Source organism: Branchiostoma lanceolatum, chromosome 8 (assembly GCF_035083965.1).
Source record: "Branchiostoma lanceolatum isolate klBraLanc5 chromosome 8, klBraLanc5.hap2, whole genome shotgun sequence".
NCBI lineage: Eukaryota > Metazoa > Chordata > Leptocardii > Amphioxiformes > Branchiostomatidae > Branchiostoma > Branchiostoma lanceolatum.
In genome coordinates this window covers 13,783,471-13,803,826 of record NC_089729.1, presented here as the reverse complement: position 1 = coordinate 13,803,826, position 20,356 = coordinate 13,783,471, and the positions used below count along the sequence as shown (strand labels likewise).

Genomic DNA, 20,356 nt, shown 5'->3' with positions numbered 1-20,356 from the left:
GTCACTGTTTACTTTCAGACCTCCGTGCAAAAAAAGCTGAGTTAAAGTTACCGCTTGAGATCTATGGCCCGATTTTCACACCCGATTTCGGAGTCGACTCGGGGCTGTGTGTGAGCAGCTTTGGTGAAGTGAAGTTTTACTACTAGAAAACACAACTTAAGTGGCCCAGGGTTCTCCATGCACAGTCCTGAGTCGACTCAAAAACGCGAATGTAAATCGAGCCATCCATATAAGTGGCAATCTTAATACATTTCTTGGGTTATTGGAAGACCACCACTGCGATAGTCGTGAAAAATCGAAAAAGATTTAAGCGTTGCAATAAAGTTTTGCTTAGAGGTTTTTGAAGGCCCAATATATGTATTGCCATGAAACAAATACTAGTATGTTTTAGTAAAATTCAATATGACGAAAAAAATGAAGTATAATAAATAAATCTCACAAATATAGTAGGCGGGACAGGTTCATGACAAAAATGCGAAAATGAACGTTAACTTCCCGTTCTGATTTTTTCAGAACCTTAGCGCAGTTTCCTTATTCGATAACGTCCTCATTAGCCCCACTTTACCTATATTAATTACACTTCATATCCATTTTAATGTGATTACTCATAAACATCGCACAGCTTTCATTTTCACTAAGAATATATCATGTACCAAAATGATGAATGCCTCTGCTGCTTATCCATGTGGGCCAGATTTCGAATGGCGAGAAGTTTATTTGTCAACATTGGCCGCATGTTGATAGTTCCTGCAAATGTTTGCATATGTTTCTCATGATTTTGCCAGATACTTCTAACCAGTTATACCATCATACATGTGATGGTCTCAGCGAGTCGCTAGCGCTATGAAGAAATTCCGGTACTGAATAAAGATGAGGATACACGTGATTTTCTAAATGAAAACGTAAAAGCAAATCCAAGAAAATTAGCCAAAATTTGCATACGTATAATCATGTGGGTTGTAGAAAAAGTGTACCTGCAATCTCGCGAAACATTAATCTTTATAGTTTACTTTTTTTTAAGAATTTCGCACTATTTCTTTGTTTGTGTTTTGTCTTACTCCACTCTATTAAGGGTTGACGGGATGCAACATTACAAGTGTTATGTGTGTGTTTTTATGTATTTATGGAGAAATAATTTTGTTAACTTTGTTTAAAACAATCTTTAAGAGAGAGCTATGCAAACTTATTTTCCTGCTTCGGACTTGGTTTGAATAAGCGTAAAATTTCATATTGTTGTATAGACTTCATAATTTTAAACTTAACAACAGACCAGACCGTTAATTTCAACCTGTATTATCAATGTTCAAAACGAATTTTAAAAGTGAGAGCAACTTTCTTATTTTCCAGCTGCGGCCTGTGGTTAAAAGAGGCATAGTCCAGTCATTCCGAAAAGGGATGTCCCTGTACATATAGATCAACTGGTAGCCTCACAATTTAGCTCCTGGTTCCACGTGTTATTAATTAGTTGGCAACTGGGAGATCCCGGTTCAAATCCTGGAAAGTACATCTCGGTTTGATCTGCACCTGTCTTTCATAAGGGATCGGCGTAACGTAATGTTGCATGGCAACAACAGGCTCTTGTTGAATTTGATTTGCCTTCACTGTAGAAATATACCCTGCTGCTGAACCTATAGCCTCCACTAGGCCTTGGCCAGGAGAGTCAGTCACTGGTGAGGGTCAATATTTCACCCGCTGACTAACTGCGCTTGGAAATGAAACACTCCGGTGGCCAAACTTCCCTGGCAACTATTCTCACTATAGCTGGCGTAGTTAGTCTGGTACTGAACCAGTAACTTGCTGCCCTGTGTTCCACTAGGCACTGCAAGGTGGACAACAACAGTCCTTTCTCACGGAGATAAGTCCAGTTTACATCGCAGCCTTTCAAACAGCCTGCAACACGTCCCCTCTCCATGACAGATGGTTCTAAACTATGCGCTGTTGACGTAAAGTTTGGACATGCTAGTGTGCGGAAGGTGCCAATCATGTGGTCCGGACCGGAGAGGTCATTCGCCGCGTAGAACGAAAACTAACCGGCTGAGCTCCGTACGGGCCATTCCGTCCACAGGTGCCGTAACGTCAAGGTGGGTCCTAACTGGTGTGACGTTTCGTCGTCAGTTGACGCTTGAACGTAATATCTAGGTAAGCTAGCCTATTCCACACTATGAAATATGCATTTGATTATGCGGCAATTTATCCTTATACAAAAGTACGGCAAAGTGTATTTTACATGTTTTAGCTAAGCCCTAACAATGAGCTTGGCCTGTGTTGTGGATACATTACATTGTATATCACATTATCATGCCATTTTTTGACTGCATTGGAAAACCGTTTCCATTTACTGAATATCGACAACTTACTTTAAGACAGCATTGTTGGATATTTATGTTACAACGGCCTTAAGGTAATGTTGGCAGTTCTTTGCAAGCACGTTGGCCACAAGTCGAGTTGTCTTATACTAGTCTTTGTTTATGGTGATTCAATGTATGATCTATATCATTTCTTATTGAAGCATGTTTTGAGTTCGATTTCAAGCTTGCTCACGTTTAGCTGTTGCCCAATACAAACGTTTTGCATTTTATGGAGTCAACATTGAATATCACAACAGTCGCTAATACGCTAACCCTCCTTGGATTCGGACAGCGTATGAAGAATTCTATACGCTGTAGTTTGTCTGTCTTGCGCGTGTTAACACGAGGGTATTGGGCGGGATTTCCGATAAATGACAAGTGTCGGTCCGGTAGGTCCCGAGATAAAGTTGTCCCGTGCGGCCCCGTGCGCCCTTCGCAACCCTTACGGCCCTGCATGTTCGTAGAACCGCTAGGGGGCCACCATTTCACAGCTCACTCCATTGTCAGAAAAGTATACCTCTATCTCACACCCCGCAAACGCTAAAACGGAAACGCCTTTCTATATTAAGGATATATGATAACAATCAGAACCTTTACATATAAAGTTATTAACGGGAAAGAAGAACCCGTTAGGGTTGTGTTATACGGTAAACCCGTTGCTGCACGAACGGGTCGAACACACACACACGGCCGCCCGCCGGCGTTTGTTTGCCCGCCGTTGTTGACACCCGCACACGTACGGGGTTCTAAAGGTCGTCCCCGAACGCTAAGCCTTTTGTTAGCGAGCAAACGGCTCCCCGCAAATAAGAACTGCCCGCAAGCCCCATGTTCCTCTCTTACACAGCTGAGGCACTGCCGGTGAGGTTGCCGTGAGTCTGCCTGTAGTCTCCCCGTACGGTGATCATCTGTTGCCGCCAGGTTGATTACACCGTCCCGGTCATCACCGATACACACCACGTGCTGAGTCCACTTGACAGGTGAGTGCTTGTGTCCAAATCACGCATAAAATATGTCAACATGTATAACTCTGTTTTCCTTTTGATATGATTAACGGCACATATATAATTCCCTTCTATTCAGTCGTAAACAGAATAGTCTTTCATCTCTCGATTTCCAAGAACCCTAAAAGATATGTTTTGCCACATACAGATCTTCAAGTAACACATGTATGATTGCGTTTGTCACATACATCTTAAGACAATTCCAACCCATTATCATCAGTCTTTTTCATAATCACAGCCTAAACAATTCCCTGGCAATGATAACTAGATATAAAGCTAACCATATTGAGAATCAAAATACTCATCTGAAAGCAACGGGTAGTGTACAGAAGTGTTTATTCCATGTTTACGCTTGACACTTAGAAGACCATACAACTGTCACCTATGTCTATTCAAAGACAATCACTCAATGTAAATCTTATTTGGTTCCTCTAGACAAATCAAGACATATTTTTAATATTTTTAGTCCAAGCAGGTGGTTGTTGTTTTGGGTACTTAAAACACCGGGACTTTGAACACTTGCAAATGGCACACTAACAGGGACGACGTTGTTAAAGATGTTTATATAGTAATTACAACACCTCTGTACGATGACCCTTTATCGAAGACGGGAGATGCCCAAAGTACCGCTGCATACAGACTGACACCTTTCAGGAATATGCCATATCTATAGTAATGGTTGTGTATGTAGCAGGATATTCAACAGTTGATAGGTATAGGAGCAACTTCAACTGTATATCGTATACTTGTATATGTGGTGAAACAGTCACCCCTTGCGTTTCATATCTTATCGTTTATGATAGATTGTTATTTTTCCCGCCTAATGGTCGTGATTATGTGTTGCTACAAAGCACAACCATACGGCAAAACATTAGGGGACGTTTGGTGTTGCAACTCTCTTGACTGTCCAACGTTACTTCCCACCGTTGAGTGCCGAGATACGACCTAACCCCGCGTTTCCATGAACCACCACGCGTTGTGCCTAAAAGCCATGATGGCGGCCGTATCATGATGACTGAACACCCACACAAAACAGTTCTGTACGGGTGGCATAACCATCCAAACTTACCAGTCGCCAAAACTCTCATCATGACCCTTGCTTGCCCTTGTGAAAGTTCCCCACCCCACTATTCAAAGCATCTGTCTTAAAACATCTCCTCATGCAACGTCGTGCCTGGAGACCGCTAAGTAGCGTTCCCGCCCTTGCATACATTTTAATTGAATTGATAACACACATCAGTTGGTGAGCGACGGGTCCGCCTAAATATAGGAAGTCCCGGAGAAGTCTCATTGATAAGGGCAGAATTGTTTTCCTGATTGACTAAGTGGAGAGGGAGATAGAACACAGATACAAAAGTGTACACTCGCCTGTTGGCGACCAACTTTGGCGCATTCCATACCAACTTGTCACTCATTTTGCCATACACTGAATATATGCAAATATTAGTCCTGGGCGATCAGTCATTTCAAGTGGAACCTTATCGTTGAAGGTTTTGATACTGATCTTGCAAAATTTGCCGATTTCTCGACTCTCGAAGGGTTGGACGTCTCAACTTTGGCAAGTTTGGGAAAATAAACCCACTAAGAGACGACTGCACAATCTAGTTGTTTGCATAAATATACACATCTCAACCCAAAATAATCTACACTGATGCCTCGAATGCGCCTTCTGTTGTAAACAGTAGATATTGAATGCTTTTCCAAGGACTTGCTGTATACACAAGCGTGGTACCGGTAACGTTTCGAAAAAGGACAGAAATAGTTCTCGATGTTGTAGAAAACTAGCTTGATTTGGTGTATAGATTGGCATAGCATATCAACTCTTCCGGAAAGCTCAATATATGTTTAAAGTAGCATATTTAAGAAGCATCCGGCTGTCTAGGAATTGTTTATAAAAAGGTCTATAACACATGTTTATCACTAAGATACTTGTTACACAGGTTGCTATAGTCTTAAAGATACCAGGGCTATTGTCCTTCATCGGGACACAATTGGTGAGGCGATGCAGGTCATTGGATGTTACTAAGGATTGTTGTGGTGTGATAGAAGACCCTTTGTCCTATCATGAGCTTTGTTAGATCTCTGATAGATTACAGAAACATCTACCATGACCAATATCTCCTAATGTATTGTCCCAATACACAGTGGACACATCATGTTGCAAATGTGCTAACCTTGAAACCGCAACTGCACCAAATGTTTTTGCCTTGTCATAACATTTCCCCCTTTTGCTTGTGAGATTATATAAACGAAACAAGCAACATACAAAGATGTATAACCTAGACGTGCGATATAATTGCACATGAAATTCTTTATCAAATCACACATTGCATATGTTTAAACAGAATTTGTTTAAAACACGATTGTATGTATGTGGTCAAAGCTTTGATTTTTTTTCAAAACAGCTTTCATTTGTACAAACGTCTAAACAACAAACGAATACACGTTACCAGTCAGAGTGTTACCTTTACACAATTTAATTGACCACAAGCGTTAACACACTGTTTCAAGCTTCCGGACACGGACAATGGCTGACCGCTCGATGACCCCTATGTCCTTTAGGTGACCATCCCCATGCCCTATGGGAGTGGCTGTCTATTCTTTTCATTGCTTCGAAAATTATTAACGACTAATAACCACAAAAATGTACCACTAAGTTCATAAAAGTTCAGAGGACATGTCGCTGTGTTATTTTTAGGCGCCATACAAAGTATATAGGAAATTGTATCTATAGTGATTGATTGGACAAGTGTATATTTGCGATCTTGCCAAAAGTTCAAAAGAGCTTCAGACAAACTCAGACATTTTGCCAGAAAGATGAAGTTTTATTGATGAAGGAATAAAATTGATGTCTTTCGTAAACTTTCTGATGTTAGTGGCAAGATTTGAAGGTTATCAACCATAAGTTGATATGCTTCTTTACTGGTGAGGTTTCAACTTTTTGTAAAATAACTTTCTAATAACTTAAATACAATAGCCTCATGAAACTACGAAGAAGAGTGGTCTTTAATTTTGTTTTTGGAAGAATATTTCATACGAAAAATCAAGAAAACCACAATGATCATCTTTGCATAGTAATGATAAGAAAATATGCATTTGCTTTTAACCCAACCCCATGACCTTACTGTAAAAGGTATTGAGCAACGTGTCTGCCTTCCAAAAAAAACATCAATTTGATCATAGAATACACCGTTAGCATTATACTATTTTCTATGATGGTATCCCGATCTACTAAATAAAGATAGAAAAAGACAACTCTGTGAACAAGCAACTATGAGGACAATACTTCAGGGCGAAAGTTTTCACATGCCCAAATTGCAAAGACACAATATTTAAGATACGCCTTATCTGTTATCAATACTCCAGTATTACCCCATCATTGTCACCCCATGCTGATCAACATCTGTTTTTTTCCTGTTGCTTCATTGACAAAACTGAAGTAGGGTCATAAATATTTCAAAAAGTGTCCAAACATGTCCCTAATGATTATCTATTTCGCACGTGTTGCCGTCTGTCCCTGACTATTCCTGTGGTAACGGACCTGTGAACCAAACCAGGGTTGTCAAACAACTTTTGTTTACCGCCTGTTTACCCGTCGACTGCTCGGGAAACAATGGCATCAAATAAACCGTCACCTAATGTAACGCCATAGACATTATGATACTCATTGCTTTTTAACAGGATGTGAATAATGTGTATCCCCTTTGATTGAAAGAGTGGGGTCAAGACCCGATCGCTATCGACGTTACCGATGACTTCATCGGCTTGTTGACCAATCACACTTCAGTATTCTAATTTGTTTTTCTTTACCTTCCCTGAAATCAACATGCGGACCTATGGGGTCTCCATAAAAAGATCAGTGGTGTATTAGGTCGACTAATCCTTTGGTAGGTGTAGTAGGTGTAGTGATTACATTGTAATCAGGACTTGTGGCGTAACAACGGTTTTACGCTCTGCAAGGTACTCAAATGATTATTCAAATGACCGAGCTTGCTACTTTGCATAACCTTCCTTAACGTTTTATTTCAACCGTTTTTTTTTTGTTGCTATTAATATGTTTTTCAGGCTTTTATATGAAATCCTTGACTTTTGTGTTACCTCGACTATATTTTATGGTCAACTTTGTCCGTTGTATATCTGGTATGGTAAAATGACCTATTATCACTAAATATGGCCGTTTTGCCCATGCCCATGCGATCCCACCACCAAACTTTGATTGGACATTTTTACTTAGATCTCTACGCGACGTAGATATATGGATGTCATAATTGTTATACTTTTCTAGTGTTAGACTTAGCTTAGAAGAATATGTTTTCTTTTTTGTACAGATCCCTAGCTCGAGTTGAGCAGAACTGAGAATAGAGACAGTCGAACGCCTACGCACCCACCGGACACATATGGCCGTGTGCTTGTTACAACCACTTGGTTACTCAACCCAGGTGAGTCATAACGCCTTTATTATCTTAGGCTATCAGATCCCGTATTGTAAAATGTGTGGGAGGTATGTGAGGAAGCTGGAAATGCATATTTTAGATAATGTGTGACTTGTACTTTTTTATGCACCTGAACTCTAAGTATAGGAAACGACAGTCGCATGCATAAAGATGTATACGATTACTTAGAAAAATCCATATATGTTTTGAAGTTAATACATAACGCAGTATACATATTTATTAAAGCTACTCTAGTTTTGTTAACTTAAATCGTATGCATGTAAATTATGTCTCATTTGTATCCATCCTTTTGGTGTTACATTTTGGTGTACTTTTTAAGTTTAAAATTCTACGTATGGCTGCTTCACAGCATTAATGTCATGTTGCGATTGAAACAATGAATTTGAACCACAGTGCAACTTTTGATACCGACTTGAATTTTGTCTCCCGTGCTTGTTAGTGGTTTCACATCACATTTTGTAGATAATACTCAACCGATGCCTAGCATGACAATATAGTATCGTTGCACAGTTTTTGCGATGCATTAGCTAGGTAACGTTATATTGCCTGCTTAACGTATGATACATTTCATAAGTTTCATCATTATAGAGTAGATTCTGGATTAAGTGTATCAAACAAAAAGATAGATTTCCAAAAGTAGGAATTTTTCAAGCGTTGTAAAAGTAGCATATATTAAAGGTAGCATATTTTAGCTTGAAATTTCATCTGTGTTCATAGAAAGCATTTAGCAGCAAAGTTGAACTGTGATTTTAAACACAAAATTAGACCTACCCAAATTTTCGACTGTGACACTCCAGTCATTGTATTCCTTTTTTACCTTTGAAAAGACTTGCATTGGACAGTTAAAAATTAGTACAATTTTTGGGTTCGTAATCACAGTTCAACTATGCTTCAGAATTATTCTATATGAGCTATATCTAATGTTGTTACGTACGGTAGTCATTTCTAAATGTTCCTGCTATCGTTAAGCACACTCGTGTGATCCGACAGTAAACGCACGGCTGCAGCTGCGCCTTTCTGTCCACAGCTAAAATTGTTTGCAACCCATTTAGCCGATGTTGTGACAACTGGGGCCTTATGTTTGGCCGGTTTAGCAAGCAACCGCCGAAATTTGGGGCTATTTTTCCCGTTCTGGTTAGCAACAAATTGACACGTTTCGCCAACCTTTACATAAACAGGATGGGAAGAGCATGCCTAGAAATGTACTTTAGTTTCGTTGCTGTGTACGAGACGATGCAGAAACACTTGCTGCTTTTAAGATGGGCCGGATAAATCGGCGGTTTGGACACTTCCTACCTAGCGGCCTCTTGTACATATAAACTCGTACAAAGCAAGATATCGCCCAAACTCGAACACGGGTCAAACAAATAAACCCCACGACCCTGTTAGAAAATACCCTTTTCGTTCTTTTTTTTTAAACGTAACAGAATCAGCTGAAAATGATTAAAACCGTGTACATAGATGACGTTTTTACTTGTTAACGTTAGAATGTATTTTTGAATGTTTTGAGTGGATTGCAACCGGTGTCAGTTTCAAGTGATCATTGGTGACCCCGGAGTGACCCCGTGTTGGGGGTACTGGTAAAAATTAATGGCAAAATTAGACCACAGTCACAGACGGCGGCCCCTTTTTCTATCTACTGAGTTGTGTACAAAATCTATGTATGTAAATGCCTAAAAGATGAATAATTTTAGATTTTGTAATGCCATGATTTTCAACATTAAATATGCCGCTTAAACGTAAAATCTCGATATGCAAAATGTTAGCATCATATAATTGAAAATTCAGTTTTTCCCAAGAATGCAGCCGAGCAGAATTTGGCATATCAGACTCACTTATAATAAGACATTCAAAACAATACAAGACAATATCGGATGCGTATCCTAACAAAAATAGCATCAAGCGCTATATGGCTACATATTTCAATTCAATGCATTCAGCTAACTGAATCGTCGGTACGTAGAACCGGATTCGAATGCTGATTCAGGATTTAATTATATTGCTACATACAACAACGTGTTTTCAGTGTAATGTTAACTTGTTGCGCACATAAAAGAAAGAAAAAACATGCCAAGAGAGTTATCCACATCTAGCTTTAGGAAGATTGAAAATCTACTACAAACTTCTCGAAAAGATAGAAAACCTTATGACTAAAAGAATATAACTACAATACACATTGTCGTCGTTATTTGTGATTGGGACAGTAGAGTATGTAATACCTACTGAGTAGCTGTATGATAATGTTATTATCCCTGTAATCTCAATTGTCTTGCTGCCATTGTTGTGTAATAAGATTACCGAACGATCAACAATCGTGTAAAATAGCAGCGAATAAATTTGACCAGCATCGTGTCGAACAAGCCCCCAGGCTTGCGAAAATAAACTAATTAAGAAAAGTGGTGGTAAATCGGATTAAACACCTCTTATCAAGAATAAGAACCCGAGGTGTATAACTTGTGATAACTGGTAGTCTTTTATACAAATAACTAACTGGAGTTCTCCGGTGTGACAATCACCAAACATGCTTGTACAAATCTTGCAGTTTAGAAGTCCTCAGATATATCCCAGCCAGAATGTATGTGGTTTACCTGGCAAACATATTTGAGAACCGGCAACACATCGAACACGTATGCAGTGTCCCAAGCAATACCGTAACGCTTGGAGAATTCGGATGTTACTTGGTTGTGTTGTCCTCCTAATCGTCCATCTTGAGAACGTACTCCCCAACAGCAGACCTACAGTGCGGTATCCCGATAGAATAAACAGGTGGTGCACAGTTAGGTGGCCATGGGGTCGGCTGGCGTAACGGCGTAACGCCAGAGGTCCTGTCGAATCCTGTCATGTCACCGATCTTGTGCTCTTCGAAAAGGCACTTTACACGACGTTCCTCACTCCACCCAGGTGTATAAATGGGACGTTGGTTGGGGAGGTGAAAGGCAGTGGAAGGAGAGGGATGGGCTTCGCCTTCCAATACCATGTCCTAAACACAGTGGATAACAAAAAGGCTATGGGACTACCTTTACCGTTACACAGTTAGGCAATGGTCAGTTACAATTGACAGTATATTCTACTTTATATATGTCGAATGGGATTGTCAAAATTTACGTTTGACGTGCCAGAAACCTTTTTTTTATTACGCCTCAATCGAGATTATGATGTACTTTGTTTTAAGTTATGCCTGAGAAACGCAAATTTCATCGCCGTCGTCTTAGTACAATGTATGGTCAGTGTATTCTTATCTCGCATGATGCACCGTTGGCACGATATCGATAATAGAGGCGGGATCGGAGAAAAGAATATTTTACATCTGATATCATTTTGCTTTCGACGGATATGACATGAATTGTTGGCTTCCTATGCATATATATTTAAAAGAATCGTGTACATATTAATGTGTGTGCAATTACCGTAAACTATTTTCAATAAAAGAAAATATCATTCTTGCTGACAGAACGTATATTGTATAGCTTTAAAATCAGATTTTAGATTTTTACAATCGAAGAGTACTATCTAAGATGGGTTTTTTTTTAAAGAAAGCGCCAACCATGAGAGTGTCAAACTATTTTATTTCATTTTGGTTGTCGGCCAAAACCTAATGTCTTTACGTTGCATTTGTATGGTTTATTCCCAAGTCCTTTGTATCTAAAGCTACAGCAACATTATTCATACCTAACAATGCTACATGGTAAAGGTATATGTTGAGATTTCTTGGGTATAACTATAAGAGAACTTTGGCCCTTGGTATTAGTCAGCGATGTTAGTTGTGTGCTCTTCGGCCCACGGGCCTAGCAACGGCGCGCACTTTGTCCATCGACCGGGGGAGGGGTACGGTCGGCCGTCTAACACAGTGTAAAAGTGCGGTCATATCTGTCGCACGATTCTTTTTCGTCATACGACCGTTCACAAGGATCTACGACAACCTTTCCGTCACATGTCAGCGCGGATTGTACGACATATTCACAACTGTCTCAAGAGCGTCGTAAACCTATCGTACGACGGGTGTGACCAAGTCCTAACACGTGTGAACGCAAGGACAGCAAAAAAGAAGAATCGATGTTGTATCCAAGTGGCTTGTAAATACTTGTAAACTATTTTATCAACTGTTTGTTCTATTCATGTCAATCATAAAAACGTCTATCGTCCATTTCTAAATACAGCGAGGTATTGCCAGTAATCAAAATGGCTTCTTTTTGTTGCATTTTGTTAAAGGATATAGAAGTTTTAATTCTTTTACGACCTTACGGACCTTACTGACAAAGTGTAAATAAAGATTAATATTAATATTACAGTGATTGGCCAGTTTGACTGACATTATGTTGAATTAAGTATTCAAAATAAATCATACGGGACACAGGCATTGTAATTTAGCATTTAAAAATTTGCCTGAAGTCTCCGTATATTCTCTAGAAACTTAGGCCATCTTTGATTCTATGTCTTGATAGAATATTTTCCCAACTCCAACATATCAGGGCACGTGTGGACATTTATCATACACCAACGTTTGAAAATTTTACTACCACCAAGAGATGTTAAAGGATCCTCTTGATCTCCAAGCCTTGTTGCCACTTTCGTCTCCATTTCTCTTGACCCATGATAATGTACATGTACATTGTTACGCACAATGATCATTTCTCCAAATAAAAAGCTTATGATAAACTTAAATTCAAAACCACATAAATGATATGCGTTTTTTAATGTATTGCGTGATAAACAACAGTAGAAGATCAGGATAACTAGTACATTTTTTATCATTGAAAATGCAAAACAAAATAATACACAGCGTTAGTAGTTACTGTAGTAGTCCACTGTGTTCTGCTGCTGCAGTGGTCTGAACACCCTGCAGCTGCAATCAGTCTTTCTTCCGGTTCATCGCGAGGTTCCTTAGCTCCCGTAGTTTTCTTTCTGACCACAACGGTCTTATCCCTTTTTTCTCTGTCAGGTCTGCCCTCAGTAGGCTCAGTAAGTTCTCGCAGTGTCTTCTTTATTTGGGATCCGTATGTATCAGTGGTACATAACCTAAATACATGTAGAGGATAACAGGATCGTCCGATAAATATGATAAAGATTGTAATAGAAGTGAAGATATTGATAGCAAACGTTAGAATTCTGTAGCAGAAGTACATACAATTGACATGTGAAAGTGAGCATAACAGAAATAATCACATCACAAATTAATCAATAATATGTTTGGTTTCAAATAAGTACAATTGGGTTCTAGCCATAATTTGTGCGTTGGTTTTAGAAAAGAGGAGCGGTCACCTAGGTTCTCTGAGTAGGAAACGTACAGTATCATTGTCACGTCAGGCCCCCTCCCACTACACGGCGATCGCGCTGCAACCTAAGTTGGATTTGTGTAACCCTTCATTTATAGAGCAAAATGTAAAAATATGGCTAAAGGACAAATAAAAAGCGCAAGAAAAAAATCCTTTTAATTTATGAAATTTGTTGGCTGATCTGTGAAATGTAAGGTCGCAGCAAGGTCACCACCCTAGTTGAATGGGATGAAAAGTAATAAAATCTAATTTTCACGTTTTTAAGGCTGTCTTGTAGGCGTGCACGTTGGCAGACACAATTAGCAGTGTAACAGGTGATGAGAAACGCTTTCGCATCCGTATTCACAGCTGCAAAAGGATTAAAAACCTCGTACAGCGATCACGGACACTTTCCCGCCCGTCAACGTTACTCTTTGCCTCTATTATTAAGGGCCAGTTCACACAGGTGTGTACACGTATATCAAGTCCATATAAGTTGCGTATCAATATTTTATTTTGTTTTGTTAAAGTTTGTGTGGAAGAGGTTGTTTTCTACTTTGAACCAACGTAACGCAGTCTGGTTATTGAACCAAAAAATGACTTCTTCGATCGCAAACTTTACCTTAAAATGTTAGTACGGAACTCATTCGGATTGAATATACCCACAAGTGTGAAGGGGCCTTAAAACTCAGGTTGCACGATCATTGGCTTTTATTAGCGCCTTCTATCTTGACGCTTCTTGAGCGTTTTAGCGCCTTCTATACCCATGCGTAATTTGCAATTACATAAACGTATTAGCTGCAGGTAGATATAAAAAGTTTTCCCCAAAAAGGGCGGCGTTTATCCCATATTGTTCATGTTGTTACATTCGCTTACAACGGCGGCCTATAGCTACTTCTACTATATTGAATAATTCCGGTAAATCAGTGATTTTGTAAAGCATGTTTTACAGCACACACAAAAATGATCTTAGCTATTGCATTTTAGATCGAAGGTAAATTAATGCAGGCATTTGATGGTGTAATTTTTCAGACCTTACCATGGAATGAATTTCTGGCCGATATGACATATTGCCATGCAAAAATGCAGCAGTTGCATCACTTTTTTATCTTCACATTTTGGCACAAACATTCTTCAAGCTTTCAAGTCGACATTTCTATACTAACAGTATCATGGGCATGGGTGATGACAATAATTTAGCTTTCTAGGAAAAAAAGATTCCATCAAAATTCATTCTTTAATAGAAACAACAGACGCAACGTAACAATACTGGCTCGCATATTCTGACAACATACATCTAAACAGATCTGGAAAAATCACTAAACATTTACAACTTACCATGCCTCCATCTAAATTAACCATGTGTATAATAGTGAATTGGATTCCTTTAGTGTTCAGAATCTAGGTTTAATGTCGGTAACTTTCAATATTCCCTTGACTAGCGTACAAAAATGCTCCGGTTTTCCGTAAAACTTTATACTCCCTGAATGTATGTAAAATTTTCTGGCCTACTTTCAATAAACATGACTATGCATTATAACTATGCATTATCATCATTTAGTTTTTCTGCATTCAATATGGTCATCTGGTAGCATTTCTATTCCTTCATGATGTGATGCATGTTGTATTTTCACGGTCTGTAAGCAAGCGAAACCCTTTTACCTTTCTAGCACAAGTAGAAACTTTAACAGTTCCCCACTATTGTGTTTCAACATCTCCATCCGGCCCGGACATGGCTTCTCCACACAGCTCTTCCTACCCTTTTCCGAGTGTCCGGAAAACAGCTTTCAAAATAGCCACGATGCAGTCGTTAAGAAGCCATTTGTATCACCCTGGTCGACGTTTTTGCGACGGTCGAGCCAATATCGGACGGGAATAAACCACATTTAACGACTAGCTAAACACGTATCCAGTGTATTGAATGGGAATTACGTCCACTAGTGGGCAAATGTACTATACTAGCGCCCCCTATTGTAAAGTACGGGGACTTTTTTCTTTGAAAGATGTAAAATGCCCACCTTGTGATGGTTACTCGAAATACTTGTGCAATCCCCTTTAGATATTATATCAGAATTGAATGTAACGTATTTTCTATCAATGCTGCACCAAATATCAGAAAAATTGCTAAAATTTATTTTCAGCATTTTCGTATCGTTGCGTGGCGTGCACGTTTATACATTTTTAGCGCACACGTATATTTGCATTCAAGTATTGCACCGCACAATTCTTTCCATTTTTCTATTACAGCATGTATGGTATTTATGCACATTTCTGTAATATGTATATAGACAAAGCTCTACAACCGATAATGACTTTTTCTGACTGCTTTGGGTAGTGATATCAGCACTCCTGCTTGACCTGTTCTAAGAGTACTTGACATAACTATCCCATATGTCTTTCTATTTCATGTGAAAGCGTACAGGTTTCCATAGCAAAAGGTCCTACATTTACAAATATTGTGTATACTGCAATTGCTCGTTGACGAATATGCCAAATTTGATAAATGCAATTTCTTCACACTTGCTTAGTCCGTTTGCGGTTGGCTTCCAAATTCTGGATGTTTTGTCGTATAGTATCGTACACAAACGAGCTTTTAACTGACAATTATAAATAAATACGAAAAAATCTTAGATTTAAGCCAATAGGAAAGACGTTTCTTAATTTTGAGATTAATAGATATGAAATATGTATTAATTATGAATAAACAAGATTTGACCTTACTTTCAACACTTACGGACAGAATTATGAGATTGCCATTACTTGATATTTATTCTGCTGTCTACATTCCAAAATTAGGCCGGTGCACCAGGAATTTAATTTGGAAAAGACATTTGTTTGGCAAAAGGTTAAAGATATAAACCATGAAGGTAAAGGGTAAAGGAGAGATTATGACACTGGTTTTATGCAATAAGAGCAAGGAACTAAAAAAACATATGTTGGTTCTCGTTTGGGAATGTAGTTGATACATTTTGCACTGTCTATGTTTAGCGCAATAAACAGGTCTATTGCTCACTTCGAAAACAGAGGCTTATATAGATATCTAATTTGGGTAATCGTCGCTGCAAAAGAGACCATAGATATGAGGGTCAAAATGGTAGTTAATAATCATATCGAATAATTCATAGTAAAACATAATTGAGCTAGGGAAAGATACTTCTTATGCATACTACACTATGTATGTTTAAATACACATCAAGAAATGAGCACTAAATATACATAATGCACAATTGGAGGTAATGTATACGCTCATCAAGGTATTTTATTGCCATATCATCGACAAGGGATTTTTTTAGAAAAGCAGAAAAATGCAAGAGAATAGGAAATTACTCTATAATATATTTTTGGTCGTGTGTATTTTACATCCTTTTGTAAAAATTACTATTGACTTTCCATTACTAGCATGTGCTGTTCCTTGAAAGGTTCTAGATATTTCAGTAAAACAGATTTAGATTGTTAGAATTTTAACCCAATTCACTGGGTCAACCATTCCAATTATAGGGATTTAGCCCGCATGCGCATGTTTGAGGGGGGCCAATATTTTGAATGGCTGGTCATCGGTTGCAGGGCAATTATTTGATTAATTGTGTGACAGGTCGCCTGTGATAGATTGATTATATTAACCACTGCTCCACGCACGTTTCTGTTTGACAACAGCATGAGAATATGGCTACCGGTAGTGCGGTGAAGGCGGGGTCGGACACCAAGGGCGACCACACCCGAAGGCGATTCTCGGACGCTCCGATGCACGACGTCACCGAGTCCGAAGAAGACGACGAAGAAATCGAGGACGATGACATCGACAACGTCTCGAACTACACCGGGGAAGACGTCGAGTCTCCTCGGAGCGAGGTGCTCTTGGAGCCCGCCCACGACATGACCAAGCAGCTGCTAGACTTCGCGGAATCGGTCAACAACGACATCCAGAAATATTTCGGCAGGAAAAAGAACGACCCGGATTCGTGCGACATCTACGAGGATCGCTTCACTTCGGGAAAGTCCGGTCGGGAACTTTACTACGCCGACCTGTTGCGAATCGCTCAGAACGGCGACTCGGCAGACCCCGGCACGAAGAACTCACAACAGTCCCGAAAAGACGGCAGCGATGGTGTCTACAAGAAGGGCGGTACGCTCGGCCCCTTGCAAGACCTCTTCGAATTCGGTCTCAAGAAACACATCGTAGAAAACAAACTCATCAAATCAAGCAAGAAGCTGAAACGCCTCAAGCTAGATAGTCGTCTCGAAGACATCGTACCAATGCAGAAGAGAAAGTTGCCGGATTCGTTCTTTAAGGAACCATACGCGAGAGTTTCGGATGGGCGTGTAAGTCTTGTCAACTCCAGCACACCAGACTTTAGTGATCTGTTAGCCACTTGGACCGAGGTTGGTGGAAGTGAGGTAAGCGGGGAGGGGGAGTCTTCGTCCCCGGAAGACATGAGCGTGGACACCGAGAACTCTCCCATAGAACGCCTAGCATAATGGTAGAGCTTATCATCGAAAAAAAATGGTTATCATTAGGATTGGACAAGTTGTTAGTACATACAGATATAGAAAGGTGTCAAGGATCTAGTAATATTCAAGTGCTTTGTACTTTTTTTTACTATTTCAGCCTGGTAGTTGGTGTTCTGCTGGGTGAGCATTGTAGCGAGTGTGGGCTTCATACATTATAAATGAGATCAATGCATGTCATTTGCAGTAAGGTGCATTTATGTTGCTAGATCAATGACAGTATATAGAATATTTTCAACCCTTTCGATGTTGTTATTAAGATGGGTCAGTTATTTACCGTGAGCTCTTCACATTGATTATCATGCTGTAACACTAAAATTATTTCATACACATATTGTTTACGATGTTAGCTATACATTGCAGCCAAGTAACTTATCATGTAACTGTTCAACTCAGGTTTGTTTTAGTAGTTTACCAAGATTCACAAGGTTTCTTCTGTACTTAACCCTTAAAAGATGATGTTCAAGTTCAATTATGTCATGTAAAGATTCTGACGACACGTCAACCGTTAATATTTCAAGATAATAATGTCTTACTTTCGCTACTTGCAATCTGAAATGCCAATGTGTTCTGCGTGGTCTGTTCTTACTATCTTGTGGACAAACAAGTAATTGTCGTTGTAAGTATAAATGGAATTGTGGTGGAAACGCATGGCGATATGTCTGCTTATGTGCTGTTTAGATGTATCTGGCCGTATGCTGTGCAATGCCATGGAGACATATGTGTTCGTGTGCAATTTTCATCCGGCCTTTTCTTATCCTTAGCTCGTTATGTAGCTATATATAGACGTGCAGTTTGTTCCTTATGTTTTGTCTTTTAAAGCTGAGAAACAGCAGCCAGTTCTTGTTCTTTCTTTTCCTTTGTTTGGTGTTTAGTACATTGTGGAAAAGTTGCTTTAAAACATTTTGTACGGGCATGGTTTTAAACAAGCCAAACACGCAAGTGAATAACAACAACTCGTTTATAGCTGTGCTTCTTATACGTTTATGCAGTGCTGTATGTAAGGTATGTTTTTACATATTGAAAGTCTACTATTGCTTTGACACATTTATGTTTCTCTTAGTTTGTAAATGAGGCATCAGAGAGCGATGAATCGATGTCAATTTTTGAAGAAATATTCTCCAATAAATTCTCGGCAATGACATCTTCAAATACCTCCTGCAATGACAAAATACAAAAGGTAATAAGTTAATTTCACAGTTTGGATTTCAACTGCGACCTTTTTATCAAACATTCTCCAGTTGCCGATGCGAGTAATTAGAAATGTCATCAACAACAGACTGTAGAATTGCATCGAATTAAGCAATCACAGAGGGCAAATATTGGAGTCGCCATAGATCCGTACACGACTTCTATGTAACCGCAATGGCGTGATATGTCACCTTACATTTTAATATTCAAATGAGAACGAAAGAGAGCGAATCCACTCGCTGCCACCAATGTTATGGCTGTATAAAATGATGGCACAAGGGATCACATCTAGCCGTTTCATCCTCCCCATACTTTTTAAAGTGAATTTTACAAAGTAAACCCTCCCAATGTGTTAACGCCTGGAGTGTCGTTCATTGTCCGAAATGTCGATTCAGTGTACTGTAAGATGAACAGGTAAGAGTTCGCACGCAAAGGTAGCTGACGTGGTTCAACATCTGAAAAAATGGTGGTCAATTCTATTAGAGGACATATCCTATAGGGTGCTTTAGTATTGTTTTTAGCCATATGTAGAGCAGTGAAAAAATTATGCATCATTAAAAGAATGGCAATTTCATCCCTGGTCGAAACCTATTACAAAAACTGTCGAGGCTTCTATGACATTCTGGTGAAGGTTTTTGTTATTTATATCACATTGATTTTAAAAATAACACGTCAAATCCAATTACAATGAAAGCCATAGCAGATATTTGTATTTACATTGCAACAAAGTTTAAGAGTATCAGAAAAAATCACAACAGCACTTCTAATTTAAATTATATCCACAGTCGCACCAGATTCCATGTTTTTATATAACAAAAGCTACATTTGTTGGTTATAAAACGGGAAAATTTGTCAACGAAAAAAGAGACATATATGTATTTTTTATATACATGTATATAACAAGGCATGGTGCAGAATGAACTTTTCCAAAAAGCGCCAACTTGACCTATGACCGTGTTACGTTTAGAAGTTGGAACATGAGAAAAGCCACTATTGATCCGTCTGGCTCTCAGCGTCGGCCACGATGTTAAATGAGTCCCTGTCTCCCGACCAGGATGTGTGGTCCCCCGCCGGGCACAGCTGGCACCTACGATGATTTATAACCGCTCATAAGCCGTGGATTATGACGAGCTACCAAGAACAGGATTTACTACAGCCGTATATCAAAGAGCAAGCTGTCAGATTGACAAGTATTGTATATTGCGTGCGGTGACATCAAACGCTAGCTGTGTAGATATAGATAAATGAGGGCCCGTCGTACGATCGTTGTACGATCTCAATGGTATTCTTGTGATAGTTGTGCACTTGTCGTGCAAAATTGACCTGTCTTGTGACAGAACACGCTGCATAAGATACTTGTCAGCGTTGCGTATTGTCACAGCCGACAAGCCGATCCTACCACATCGAAATCGTACGAAGGTCTATGAGAAATATGACCACGCCGTTTGGGACAATAGAAAGGTTAAAAATCAAATCTCTCTCCCGTGTCCATTAATAAGATCATAAGCTTTATGTCAATGCCTACCTTTTTTTAACCATCCATCTGCTACCAATACCAGTCTCGGCAATTGCGCAATGTTTAGAATGGAAGTATGTATAAGAAA

General features: G+C 39.3%; 1 protein-coding gene across 2 annotated transcripts; it reads left to right on the top strand.

Annotated features, from left to right (window-relative positions):
- Nucleotides 1-1,751: 1,751 nt before the first annotated feature.
- On the top strand, nucleotides 1,752-18,703 carry LOC136440448 (protein PERCC1-like). Of its 2 annotated transcripts, XM_066436496.1 has the most exons (4): nucleotides 1,752-2,081; nucleotides 3,193-3,325; nucleotides 7,678-7,788; nucleotides 16,710-18,703. In XM_066436496.1, exons 3-4 carry the CDS (start codon nucleotides 7,747-7,749, stop codon nucleotides 17,529-17,531), a joined length of 864 nt encoding a protein of 287 aa, XP_066292593.1. In that variant the 5' UTR covers nucleotides 1,752-2,081; nucleotides 3,193-3,325; nucleotides 7,678-7,746; the 3' UTR covers nucleotides 17,532-18,703. The 2 variants fall into 2 exon arrangements, with proteins under 2 accessions (XP_066292593.1, XP_066292594.1); XM_066436497.1 differs by lacking the exons at nucleotides 1,752-2,081; nucleotides 3,193-3,325 and adding an exon at nucleotides 7,155-7,309.
- The last annotated feature ends 1,653 nt before the right edge of the window (nucleotides 18,704-20,356 follow it).